A 14,693-nucleotide genomic window follows, 5' to 3' on the forward strand; every position below is an offset into this window, starting at 1 on the left:
TGCATGGGTGTTTATTTTATAATTCACAACTTACAAATGCATTATGTATGTTACTTTTCATGTTTCAAAGAGTTACATAATAAAAGTAAAAAGACAAAAGAAGTTGTTATTAGTTTCATTACTACCAAACTGGGCATAGTTTCTAGTATTAATGTCAATGGCAAGTTCCAGAAAAGTTTTCCTAGACAGTTTTATTAAAACTATAAAAATCAACTTCCAACACTTCCTTTGATTTTTATGGAGTTTTAATTTCAGCCTCAGTGTTATTGAGTCCCAGTTTCTCTGACTTTAATTATAATGTGCACACTCTTCTGAGCAAAGTGATCTGCATCTTATCCTGAATGAAGATGATTGCCAGGTACACACCTGTCATGGTATGTTATCTCCTTGCAGACAGGCTGACATCAGCTTTGCCTCCATTAAAGGGAAGCCACCAAATCACATCAGGGTTTTGGACACATGCTCCACAAAAGTAAGTACCTCCCCCAGCCTAGAAGCCATACCAGAGCAGAGGCTTGGATTCTTTGTCCACACAGCTGTACCTCTGCCTCTTAGAAACAGTGCCTGACACAAAGTAGGTGCTCAAGAAATTTGTTGAATGAATGTATAAATTAAGAGTTTTATGTGCGTCCACTTAGCAGTAGCAATACCAACTACCACTTTTCAGAAGTTTATCAGCCATCCCCTCCCCCCACACACAATTTTTGATCTGTTTGTTTCTCTCATCTGCTGATTGGCCAGCTAGTCTTCCTTATATAAGCAGTCAGAGGCTGCCATTGGGAACTTGGAATAGGGGACCAGATTTGGGTGTGATAAGGCCAGACATATAATTTTTTCTTTTAAGAGTAGTTAGCTGTTTAATCTTCCATATAAATTAGTAGCTTTCTCTACTGATACTAATATATTCTTTCTATCTTGAGAAGAGATGTAGATGCTTTAGAATCTTTTATTGAGACTCAGGTGAAATGTGTCGATTAAGGAATGGATTCTAAAAAAGGAACTCCAAGAATACATGTGAAGTGGATGCTTTTTTTTTGCGGGCCTCTCATTGTTGTGGCCTCTTCCGTTGCGGAGCACAGGCTCCGGACGCGCAGGCTCAGCGGCCATGGCTCACGGGCCCAGCCGCTCTGCAGCATGTGGGATCTTCTCCGACCGGGGCACGAACCCATGTCCCCTGCATCGCCAGGCGGACTCTCAACCACTGCGCCACCAGGGAAGCCCTACTGGAAGATTTTTAATCACAGTCTCCACTTCAGTGCTTGTGATTGGTCTACTTACATTTTCTGTTTCTATTTCTGTTTTCTATTTCTTCCTGTTTCTGTATTGGAAAGTTTTTTTTTTTTAAATAGGATTTATCTAGTACTTTGAAAACTAAATTAATAATGTTTTGAATATATTACATAATAAATATTATGACTTGAAATTGCATTAACGAGAATTTTCTCTTTCTTTACCCAGTAGATTGAGCAGCTGTTGTTAGTGAGATGTGCCAGTGAGAGATGGGGACTGTTCAAGATTTTGAAGTGTGATACTGGAAATGTCGGTTATAACATTGATGAATTCAGACAGCGTTGGATAAGTGACCAGGCATAGTCCTGGGTGAGGACGGAGAGATGAATGAGACTTCTGCAGGAATTCAATTCAGTGGGAGAGACATAAGTAAATAGGTAATTGCATCTAATGTGATTAAGTGCTGTTAATCACTAAAGGAAAGAATAGTTCTCTGTGTCATGCACATTTTCCATGTGGTTTATTACATAGTTGTTTTTTGGACACTGGTCATCCAGATGTAATATTTCTCTACTAACCAGAATATTTGGTTAACCAAATTTTTCAATTCCCTGACCATACCTGAGTAACAGTTTATTTTACAAGTTATGATCATATCATTAAAAAAACCCTCAATATTTACCACAGGGGAAAGCTGTGCAATCATTCTTTTCTATAGTTAATGGCTAATTTATTTTATCTCACTGTAGCACTTTATGATCCTTTCCAATTTCTAGGAATTTAGAGGCCCTTTCTGATTTTAGAATGGAGAAAAGAGAGTTTATTTCCATGTGGCATTGGTTTTTCACAAAAGCCGTGGCAATATTTTACTGATAAAAGAGCAAAGGTCAGTAATAGATTTCCATAAGTGATTAGCTATAAAAATGAGATAGTTAATAGGTACAGATCAAAACAATATTAGCAAAAAGTGGTTACAGCATTAAAATGGCTCAAATTATAATTCCTAATGAAGTAGTGGATTTTTCTTTACTTGATCATAAAAATAATCTCCACAAAATTTAAGAGTCACATCTCTTTGGGTAAACATACCACTAGAAATTCTCTCACCATTGGGCTTTTTTGATCATTAAAATGTTACTAATGCTTTATCTGCATGTGTCCTGTGAGAATACTGCTTATCCCTTTCCCTTCTCACATTCTTTAGAAAGCTAGGAACAGTCCAGTCCTCTAAGTGACAGTGAATCCTAAGGCAGTGACTTTCCATTGACAACACGTGGCCCCGAATACCTGTTTTTAACTTCCTGGGGATGTCGGTCCCTAAGCCCAAATACACCATCTCTTTCCTTCTACCTGGTTTCTTTATCCTTTTTGAGCTGGATTTGGGAGCAAGTGTCTGCAATCTGCAATCTGACAGTTCAAGACGCTGTCACGACAGCTTTCTGCAGGCTTTCCTCAGCTCTCCTTGTTCCTATTTTACAGCCGTAGAGATGGCGCCTTTAGCTGGAGAATGAGTTTAAAACAAAACTTTTCCTTAAGTGGTCGGGCAGCTGAGGGGGCCGCTCTGATGCTGAGGAGGGGGACGTAGCACCCGAGCGCGGTTCTCAAGTCCCTCCGGGTCCGGCTCTGGACTCCAAGCAAAAGGGGCGGAGAGGAAGGGGCGGAGGTCAACCGCGCCCTCCACCCCGCCCAGGCGGTGAGCGCCGCTAGGTGCTAAAGGATCGGGGGAGCCCAGCGCACCCGGCAGGTTCCGCGCTGGGAGCGCGCGCAGAAACACGCGCGGCGAGACAGAGTCGGAGCCCGGGCCGGAGCTGGAGCGAGAGCGCGGCGCAGAGCCCCAGGAACCGGCGGCAGCGACGGAGCGAAGCCGGGCGCGGGATGGCCCACGGACCCGCGCGCTCTTCTGCTCCACCTAGAGCCCTGCCCGCGGCCCGGGATGCCAAGGTAAACACCCCTTCAGCGGCTGGATTCCCACGCGTTGGCCACCCGACTGAGGTTTAGCCACCCCACCTCGGATGCCCGGCGGCAGCAGCAGCCGGCGGCACCGGAGGGCACCTTAGCCTGAGCTGGCCAACAAGTTTGGACCAGATGCCCCAAGCTGGGGAGACCCGCAGAGCAATGTCTGATCCGTCTGGAGCCTGAGGTGCGCGCCTGGGGACCGGGTAGAACGGATCTCAGAGGAGGGAAACGGGTAAAGGAAAAGATCCCCTTCCCTCTCCTTGCTTCCCCGCCCGCGACACTTCGACTCCGGCATCCTGGCCAGCGCAGGCCTTTGGCGCCCCCCGGGGTGGGAGGGAAATCGGCCTCTGGCGTTTGAGCAATCGCAGAAAGTTTCAGGCAGTTCAGAGGTTTGGGAAGGATGTTGCAAGCAGAGGCCTGGGGGCGGTGGGGTAGTAGTGATCGAAAGTCGAGCTGTGAGTAAGACCGGAGGAGGCGGCCGCCCTCCGGGCAGTCCCGGGCGGCCCCACTTGGGCAGGTCCCAGGAAAGGCTGGCTCCGGAATTCCTAGCCTCCCAGAAAGCTGCTGGGGAAACGCCGGTGGAAATAGCTCGGGGCGGGGTGGCAGTAGTGGCGGGTATAGAGGGTCTGTGACTCAGGCCTCAACTCACTAGAGAAAGAGCGACAAATAAATAATTCGCCTGGGATGTAACTACCCTGAAGCTATAACTTAGATCAACAGCATCTAGGCAGATGCGCCCACAGTGAGGGCGGCCTGCCTTCTATGCTCTCATCAGCCAACATTTCTGCACAGGTGGTAGCTGGACCAGAAAATCTTCCTAGAGACTCAACACTGAGCCTTCCAGGGGTCACTGATGTGTGTGGTTTGCTGTTATTTGACCTAAATCAAATAGTTTTAGAACTTATTCAGAGACGCCCCATGCAGCGTCAGTGAGCTTGTGGCTCCACTTTGCACCCTCCCAAAGTTTGGAGAAGATGATTTTGTCTGCCTGACAGTCATAGGTCTCAGAGAAATAATCTGCACTTTGGGGACAAAGCTCATCAGAGAAAAAAGCAGAAACTTTGAAAGTCACCTAGTTATTAAAATAGACTATTATACTTTAAAAACTCAACTGGGTTTAAATCTAGCTTTGTTAAGCGACTTCGTAAACCTTAGGAGTTTTAAGGTGTCAGTGAATTGTCAGGAGGCAGTTTAGGAGGTGCCCAGTGGCAGAGTAGCCATAGAGGTTAACCAAGGGGTCTCAATTCTGGTAGCTTCTTTACCTTGAAAATGAAATGTGGAACTGCAGGCAGATGTGTGCTATTTTCAGTATGATGCAACCTTGCTCATGACAGGCCAGATAAGTCTGATTCCCACCACAGGGTGCTGGGGAGCTTTGGCCTTCAATGTCAGATGAACAGTTATCCAGGGCTCATAATTTCTCTGTCTTTATGCTACAGATCTCTGGACCGCAAGCCTGCACTGTTTTGAGAGGGAGATGACTTGAGTGGCCAGCTCTTATCTCCACAACAATGTCCACGAACAATTCCAAACAGCCAGTGTCTCCTGCAGCCGGGCTCCTTTCAAATACAACTTGCCAAATGGAAGAAGAGCTTTCAATATCTTTTTCGATAACCTTCATGACAGTGGGAATCTTATCAAACAGCCTTGCTATTGCTATTCTCATGAAGGCATACCAGAGATTTAGACAGAAGTACAAGTCATCGTTTTTGCTTTTAGCTAGTGCTCTGGTAATCACAGATTTCTTTGGGCACCTCATCAATGGAGCTATAGCAGTCTTTGTATATGCTTCTGATAAAGACTGGATCCATTTTGACAAATCAAACGTCCTTTGCAGTATTTTTGGTATCTGCATGGTATTCTCTGGTCTGTGCCCACTTTTTCTAGGCAGTGTGATGGCCATTGAGCGATGTATTGGAGTCACCCAACCAATATTTCACTCTACGAAAATTACATCCAAACATGTTAAAATGATGTTGAGTGGAGTGTGCTTTTTTGCTGTTTTCGTAGCTTTGCTGCCCATCCTTGGGCATCGTGACTATAAAATTCAAGCGTCGAAGACCTGGTGTTTCTACAAAACAGATCACATCAAAGACTGGGAAGATAGGTTTTATCTTTTACTTTTTTCATTTCTGGGGCTCCTAGCCCTTGGTATTTCATTTTTTTGCAATGCCATCACAGGAATTTCACTTTTAAGAGTTAAATTTAAAAGTCAGCAGCACAGACAAGGCAGGTCTCATCATTTTGAAATGGTCATCCAGCTCCTGGGTATAATGTGTGTCTCCTGCGTTTGCTGGAGTCCGTTTCTGGTAAGGACCTACGGTTTTGACAATTTTTGCTTTGTTCAGTTAATCGATATTCAATACAAGGTTTCTTGTCTTTTCAAAGTTGGTAGTCTTGATGGGCAATGCTGTTTCATCTTTTAAATGCTGGAACTTACTTCTACTCAGAACTTACTTTAGTTCTCAGCTCTGGCTTAGAATTAAGCTATTTATGACATAGATGGTTATTTCCCCACAAGCCCAGAATTAAAAGAAATCTCTCCCTAAACAATTCTAACCATAGTGTTACCTGTTGCAGTGTGGTATAAAGTAATTTTCACAAAAGTAACATAGTTTTAATATACTGAATATGATTAGTTTCTAAAATGTGAAAAAAAAGGCTATAAAACAATATTAGAATGGACTCCAGTAAGTCTTGATAGAAAACCACATGGACTTGTAATTTATAGACTGGCTGCTTCTCAGCACACAATGACCAGGTCTCAGCTCGCAAAGGGAGGTGATGGGTTGAGATAGTTGGATAGTGTAGGTGAACTAGATGGGTAGATAAAGAATCACTAGTTCACTAACCCAGGATGATAGTAATGCAGGGAGAGGTATGATTGGCAGGAGAGCCAGGGATTCTTCTCTTATCATTTCATTCCTTCCTCTTTTTCAATTTAGCCAGCAGCTATATTTAACAGCTTGGTATTTTTATTTGGAAATGACGGCTAAGTTTAAAGAATTAGCAACAAACATAAATCATTTATATGACTTTCTAGGTAGAAGACAAAATACTTATGATTGATAAGTATGACCATAACTGTCTCCAACAGTTTACTTTATGATGGAAAAAGTGATAACATACAACGAAAGAGAAAACATCCTTCTGTATGTAGCTCCTGATGGCAGTAAAGATTATTTTGATCCCTTTTTTTGTACCAGTGGGGAAACAGATTGGTATCCAAAGATAGTAATACAGGTGATACCCAGGTAGAGGTAAAGCAAAAGGGTGAGACAAAGGTAGACATAACACAAAGGTCATGGTCATACCTTGCATCGTGTTATGCAGGTGCTTGTTAATAATGCAGTTCTTCTAGGCCCCCTTAGGTCCATTGTCCAAGAACTGTTACCAGTAGGGTTTTAATAAACAATCCTGATGGTCCTGGTGAACAGAAAAGTCTTTGAGAGCTGTTGCTGCAGACAGATCCTATGGTAGTTGATTTTATTCTGCAAAAAGATTTCTACTTTTAAAATATTTCTTGGGCTTCCCCGGTGGTGCAGTGGTTGAGAGTCCGCCTGCCGATGCAGGGGACGCGGGTTCGTGCCCCGATCCGGGAGGATCCCACATGCTGCGGAGCGGCTGGGCCCGTGAGCCATGGCCGCTGAGCCTGCGCATCCGGAGCCTGTGCTCCGCAACGGGAGAGGCTACAGCAGTGAGGGGCCCGCGTACTGCAAAAAAAAAAAAAAAAAATTTGTTTCTATCTCTGTTATTTCCTCACAATTTGAATTTGGCTTCCGGAATTTTTGTATCATTTAAATATTTTTTTCGTGATGTTCCAGAACTGTCCTAGGGGCCCAACCGAGGAGAGGATAGGCTACATCTGTCAATGGCAAGTCAACGTTTTGAGGCTGGCTTATTGTCAATTTAGGAGGCCTTGGGTGACCCCAGTTAGGGATCTCATCTGAGCTCATAGTTCAGTTGTTTGAATCTGAATAGCAGAGACGAGTTCTATCAACACATCGAGTCATTTCAGTGTTCATTCTTAGAGAGTTTAATTTATGCTACTTGACAAAGGAAATTCCCTTAGAGTAATGCTCCTCTTCTTCTTAAACTTTTAAATAGAGTAGCTTTTTAAAATAAACAGTGAGTCTGAGCAAAAACGAAATTAATTTGAGGGTTGGAAAGGGAATACTAAGAAAGGGAGAAAAGAGGTAGCTGAAAATATTTAAAGAAAATGTAAAAATGAAGGTCCTAGCTCTGGAGAAAACCTGAAAACCATGAAATAGTGAACTTAATGAGAGACAGATAATCTGGACAACTGGGCTAATCACTGGTGTTTTGGTTTTTGCTTGTTCTGAGTCACCTTTAAAATTCTACTTAGTTCTGGCTTTTGACTTTGAGAAATAGGAGTTATAGGTTAACTACTGTAAGGGAATGGAAAGTAACAAAATTTCATCCTCACCATGGATATTTTGAATTTATGTTTTTCTCTAATTTCTTGTCCTGAATTTTTGGTTTTCTTTACTGTTAAAATAGATATTACAATTTAATTCATATTTTGAACATATTTCCTAGTGGAATATAATTTTATTTTTGTGAAACATTTTCTGAGGTCTGCGTTCTATTTAACTGTGAATTATTGCTACACCTATGACACCAATGTATCAATACTTCTAAAATGCTTTTTAGTGTGGAAAATTATTTCTGCATTAGATGTGTAGTAGGTCTACCACAGATACCCCTGCTGGATTGATGTTTTAAGTTGTTTCAAGCATTATTTTCAGTTTCTCTTGTGGAGTCTTGGGTCTTCATGGCAAGTTCTGTCTGAAGGATTTATAACTTGTGGCCTGGACATAAGTGCCTTGCACATTACATTAAGACCACCAGACAGTTCTAAATGGAACCTGAGTGAAAAACCCAGGCTTGGGAATGCCAAAATAACACCTAACACTGATTCCTCTGTTGAACCATTTCTTCTTTACTACGTAAGTGCCCAGGAGGAACTGCATAGGTATTAATGACTGAGCCATTATTCTCCACCCTATATTTTAAAAGCTTCTTGTTTAAAAAATATCTCTGAAACCAAGCTTCTAAATTCCCATAGATGCACTATAGTTGTGACATCTTCCATGTCAATGGCCTACTTTACACCATGTGCCTTCTCTCTATGATTGATGAGGATGAAATGTTGGATTTGTCATTTGAATGAACATCTGAAGACACTCTTTGACCTGTGTTCACTGTCATTTTCAAGCCTCAAACTGGAATGGGGTACAGGTGCATACACTAAAAGGAGGAAGTGAGTAATGCGGATGATGGTGTCTGGGTTTGGCAAGATTTACTGCATCAAAACATCAATAGTGGCATAATTTCTAAAACTTTTTAAATTTGTAGCTGATGAAAAGGGGGATACTTTATTAAGTTTGATGATTGACTTTAATACAAAGGTAAGATGATCATGATGTTTGTTAGAAATTTCTCTTTTAATAGACTTAATTTTTCTTGTGTAGTTTTAGGTTTACAGAAAAATGAGTGGAAAACACAGAGTTCACATATAGCTCCTCATGTCTCCACCCCTCCACCCCACAGTCATCCTTATTATTAACATCTTGCACTGATGTAGTACATTCGTTACAATCAATGAGCCAATACTTGTACATTATTATTGACTAAAGTCTGTAGTTTACATTAGGGTTCTCCTTATGTTGTACAGTGTGTGGGTTTTGACAAATGTATATTGACATGTGTCCACCATTGCAGTATCATATAGAATAGTTTCACCACCCTAAAAATCCCCTATAGCTGTTTTTCTTAATTTAATGTTTGTTTGTTTTTTTCCCACAAAGGGGAAAATGTGTGTGTGTGTGTGTGTGTGTGTGTGTGTGTATTTTCAGGAACTGAAATTTAGAAATGTAGTACAATTGTAATATTAGTTTAAAATATAACTTGTTAATGACTTAAAAAAATTTTCAATAACTGAATTTTATAGTTTTAAACATGGTTAACTCATATAAATTCATTTAATTACAATCCCAACTGAAAAATCCAGGAAAATACAATAGGTACTTATTAGCTTACAATTCCATTTAGCAACAAGTTAATACAAAAATCTTTGAGAGTCAAATGGCAATTATAAAATTGTCTTGCATGCATTCTAGGTAAATCACTTTTTCCAAATAAATCTTGAAGATTTTTTCTGATGTTTCTAAAGTGACGGAGAAAAAGAAGACATTTAACAGCACTTCTAAGTAACATTTCCTTAATAGTCTTTGCTTCTGTCTTTCTACAGGTACTGATTCTTTTTAATGTTCCATTTCTAGAATATGTAGTCCTAAAAGGAATTTATTATTATTGCTATGCTTATTTCACTAGTTTGGCAGAGCATTAAATACTTGTTGACTGCTTGACTGTAACTTAAGTAGTATGAATGTCAAGAGATTGGAAATGATTGACCAGAATGTGGATTCTGAGTTCTGTAGGTGAGCGTTAATTAAGCAAATATTGAAACCAAATGGTAATTTTTAATCTGTTCCTTAAGTCAGCAACTGTCGAGTTATGACACAATTAAACTTCAGGGATCTTTTCTGGAAGGCTGTTTAGTTTGTTTACCTTCTCTTCAAGGGTAGAGGTTCATTTTGAATTGGGAAAAGAAGTATAAAGTATATGAAGAGAAAATGATACCTTATGTAGGTGAGTTTACCCAAGAAATGTGTTTTCTTGTGTAGGTAGAGTTTGAATTTGATTTTTCTAAGGTTGTTACTCTTCCGCTAGTATTTCTAGTCATATAGTTAAACATTTGGTCACTAAGATGTTTGTCAGATATAAATCAAAAAATGAATGGTTAATTGAATTCTACTGAATTACTAAAGGTATTGGCATCATAATGACCAGGTCTTACAGGGCTAGTGGCAAACGATGGAACAACACAACAGAATAGGACATTTTGACTACTAGTGAAGATTGCTTTCTTTGAGAGGCTGGCTCTCATTATTGTATGTAAGACCTGTGTAATGGAAATCTGTGTATGTGTCTTGTGCACCTGCCTCTACACTGAAAGGACGGTGAACAGATGTATAGTTACATGCTTCAAGTGAAAAGAAAAATACGGAAAATGTATAAATATGTATATACATAATGTGTACATGTTTGAATTATTTCCCAAACTAAAAAAATTAACTAATTTTTAAATTAGTTTAAAAATTTAACTAATTAGATCCATCATTGGATCTAATTGTACCAAATAAAAAGGGCTTTGAATGGGTTTCATTCTAAAATTAAAAACAAAATGGACTCTCACTCTCATATAGTTTTATGTCAGATCTTTTTGGTTATTCTTGCATTGCTGCTGATCTTAGAGGCGATTTGTCGGAAATTGTTTTAGCTGGTTTCCTCTGTGAAGTGGGAATGCTCCCCGGTTTGGAATGTGGAAGTAGCAATCATGATGTCTGGAGAAAGGACTGGTAAGACTTAGGTTCTACTTTTAGGAAATTCGTAAACAACTCAGACTCATGCAGCTTAAAATTCATATCCAGACGAAAAAGTATGTTTTAGAGATACATTAAATATAGTTTCTATGATGGGAATTCAGGCTGCTCTTGTGTTTGGGTGGACGTGGAGTACGTGGTGTGAGGTCAGTGACAGGAGCTGGCAGAGGAGCAGTTCTGAGAGATTTGGGAACATATTCCTGTCCCTGAAGCCTTGGTGTTCTCTTGCCTGGAGTACTCTCCTCCTGACATCCATGTGGCTCTCCCCCGACTCCTCTCTTAAATCTCATGTTGTCTAGGTAGTCTATCTTAAAAAGTACCCTTTCTCTTCTCTCCTCCATTGCTCTGCCTTATTTACTCTCATAGCACTTAGCAGTATTCGATAACATGGGGTACATTTCTCTGTTTATTTTGTGTTTTGGCTTCTGCCTCTAGCATGTAAGCTCCTTGAAGGAAGGGACCTCGATTATTGCTGCGTCCTCAGTTCTGAGACCAGTGCCTGGCACAGAGTTGAGCTCAGTAAGTATTTGCTAAATGAATCTCCCATAAAGGAGGGCTCAGTGGGTAATGGCCCTCATTTCCACTTTGGACCCAGTCTGCTGATGAGGTCAGGACTTAATTGGTCGGTCTCGGGAATACTTCTAATACTTTGAATTGGGATTTGGATTGGAGAAGTCCGAGAGGGGAACGTGTGTTCAGAGGTTCCCCAGGAGTATTAGTTGGAAATGGTGTCCTGGAGAATCCTGAACATTCTACAATTTGCATCTGGTGCTAGAATTTAGGAATTTTGTCAGCATCATGGATAAACTAGGAATGATATTATTTTGTTATGATGTTTACATGCCAATTTCCTCTGTTAGTCTCAATGGTCCTTGGTAGCTAGGAGCTATATTACTGGTTTGTGTTTTAGTTTCTACAAGTAGTAGGTCATAAACCAATGTTAATTGAATGAATGGACGAAGGAACCAAGTATTAAATACAAAGTATTGACGGCAAAGGAAACAATTAGGTGATATAACTTATTCATAGTTATATTTGCCCCATTATTATCTTTAGCGCCACCTTTTTCTCTACATGCACACATTTTTTTCTCCCAAAATGTATGTATTTTTTACTGGTGTTTTATCTTTGAGGGGGTCACTTCAGAAGACAGAAGGAAAAACTTTCTTTGAGTAAAGACCTGCAGATACTGGTTGTACATTGTCATAAATAAAATCTCCAGAGTAATTGTTGAAATTTCTCTATGAAATGGGCTTGCTTACCTCAAGCCTTTGCCAGCTGATTGAGTGACTACATGGCTCAATTTGTATTGCTAATCAGACTAAAAGATTGAGTAGGTCTTTTATTCATGGAGGATTAATTCTCAGAGAACTCCAACAGACCTGCTTAGTAGACATGGTGCCCCACCCAGATCCCCTTTGTGGTGAGTTTTGCCCCTGGGGAAAGTACCCTCAGTCAAGGGAGCTGCCTTGCCCGTGGTTGTGCCCCCCTCTCTTTGGTCATTCTGTGTACAGTGACAGGTGGGTGTGGGGATCCAAAGCACTTACCCCCTTGCCTCATTTGGGACATTTCTGAAGGGTCATATGTGCTTCAGAGCTTGTAGCTCCATTCCAGCTCTGCTTCTCCCTGTGCCAAGTCCTGCTTTCCTCATCACCTCACTGTGCTCAGAAAAATGCCTGCATGTAGATCTCTGTCTCAAAGTCTGCTTCCTGCAGCATCCGGTTTAGGACCGTTTTCTAGAAGTCCATTTGTTCACACATTATCTAAATATAAAGTATATTACACATAGGTTTACAGTGTGATTTGGTAAATAGATTGAGTTATGCATAGGCCTTTGGAATTGAACTCATTTGAGTATGTGATCTCTCTTCATGGAAAAGTATGGTGCAAAATTGGACCAAAAGTCAATCAATTAAAAAAAGACACTGCTAGGTTGAGAATTTACACAAAAGTCTGTTGATTTAGTTGTGCACGGTTGTCTGGAATACTTAGGTATTTTAAGTTTATTTACTCTTGGCAAAATATGGCTTCCTGTTTTTAAGGAGAGAGACATAAAAACGCCCAAAGATATCAGACATTGAGACGGCACTTACAAAATATTACTTGAATGATTCAAGTGTAAATGAATCAGAAACATGTGGATTAAATTTATACCCGCATGAATCTAAAACTCTTCTCGCTTAATGTGTTTTGGGGTTTTAAATTAAGCCCCCAAATATTTCAAGAACAATTCAAGATGTTGATTTGCCCCAAATCTCTCTGGGTTGCCAGTTTTAACTTTATTTGCTTAGTCTCATCCTTACAGGAGGTATATAAAATGCATTTGCATTTATGTTTGCTTCGGAAATCATTTACAGCCACACCAGATTTTAACTGTTATTTCAATGCCATTTATCTGTATTTAGAGAGGATTTCATTCAATAGGAGAATTTTGTCTTTTGATATTTGCAAATATTACCTTTCAAAGCTTGTGTAAATTTGTCATTCTGTCAGTCCTCTGTCCTGGGTGTCAGGATGGTAATGCCACAGAGGAGTGGGTACAGTTGTGGCTTTATACAGACAGGGAGATGTTTTTTTTCACTCCTTCTAAGCTATTGAATCCCCAAATTAAATTCAGATTGTGAAATGCCAAAACAGAGTATGGCTGCGGTGTGACGGCAAAGGAGACAGAGACAACTGGATTGTGTAAAAGATTCCCTTTAGCTTTTAGTGCACAGTCCCAAGTCAAGCATTTCTTTTAGAATGCTCTAGTTATTTAAGCACAGGCGGGGGGTGGGGCAGGGTCCCAGCCCCACCATCTCTTAGCTGTGACCTGGAGTTACTCTAAACCAATTTTGTACATCCGTGAACTGATTATAAAAATGGATCTTACTTAAAAGTACCACTGGAAAATATGATTTGTCCTCCTTACAATCTCATAACATAGTGATTGGCATACAGTAAATGCTCAACACAGTCCCCAGATCCTCAAGCGTCTATTGCCGTTATTGCTACCTGCCATCTCAGTTAGAAATAGTCATCTGTGTTTAGTCCAGATGTTTTCCATTTCTCCTGTCTTGAGAAGGTTTGGTCACGCTGGGATCAGAAAACGTTCCTGAACAATGTCCCTCGAAGGTTCAGATTATTGTGCCTCATTTCACTGTCTCACCAGAAGTAAAGATGTTTTTGTGCTAATCTTTCACATCTTATTTGAATTCAAATAATCTAATAATGTAGTATTATAATTATAATAATGTATTAGATATTAACTTATACATTGTTGAACCAAGCTAAAATTAGCAAAAACTATTGAGACTGTTATGTATAAAGTACTACTATTGGGGCTGTGCCCAAAAGATAAAGCTTTTTCCTCGAAGAGCTGACAACTTAGTTGGAGTAAAAGATATACTCGAGGAGCTAAACTATTAGCTCAGTGTCATGTAGTAGTTAAGAGCCTGGGTTCACGTCCTGTTTCTTCTGGTTCCTGTGTGTCCCTAACCACTCTGTGCTTCAATTTCTTCACATGTAAAATAGGTAGAGTAATAGTATCGCTTCATTGGGTTGTTGTGAGGACTAAATAAATGAATAGATGTAAGTTAAAATAGTGCCTGACATAGTACCATATGCTTCAGTTATTATACTATTATCGTTATGTTGCTATTACTGGCAAATATTAATGCTGTCGACCAATAAAAGCCAACAAAAGATCATCTCTCAACAAGCTGATCAAAGGCACTTTCTAATTAGTTATTAAGTGAATAAGGGTGCTATAGTAGGAAGCCGTTACTTCCAATTTGGTAGTCCACAAGGAATTATTTGTCTACTTGTTTGACAAACGTTTATTGAGCACCTGCCAGGTGCCAGGCAGTGTTCTAGATGCAGAATAACAACCTCTGTGATTTAATTGGTCACTATATCTATGGCCTTAATTAACAGTGTTTATAGAAAAGGAAAAAGGAAGACATATATAGAAAATTGAAATATGAAGATATTTGATTATAATTTATGTTAGAATAAAATAGCAGATACATGTCAATCCCAAACTCCCCAACTATCCCT

The 14,693-nt window shown here is 40.2% G+C and overlaps 1 protein-coding gene across 1 annotated transcript in view; it reads left to right on the forward strand.

The window, feature by feature from the left end:
• Nucleotides 1-3,077: 3,077 nt before the first annotated feature.
• The window catches only part of PTGFR (prostaglandin F receptor), a 55,167-nt gene continuing 43,551 nt past the window's right edge, over nucleotides 3,078-14,693 (forward strand). Inside the window, exons 1-2 of the mRNA XM_060006175.1 lie at nucleotides 3,078-3,171; nucleotides 4,626-5,495. Coding sequence (XP_059862158.1) covers nucleotides 4,698-5,495 — 798 coding nt within the window. The 5' untranslated portion in view covers nucleotides 3,078-3,171; nucleotides 4,626-4,697. The remainder of the gene's footprint in view (nucleotides 3,172-4,625; nucleotides 5,496-14,693) is intronic.

Source organism: Delphinus delphis, chromosome 1, assembly GCF_949987515.2.
Source record: "Delphinus delphis chromosome 1, mDelDel1.2, whole genome shotgun sequence".
Lineage (NCBI taxonomy): Eukaryota > Metazoa > Chordata > Mammalia > Artiodactyla > Delphinidae > Delphinus > Delphinus delphis.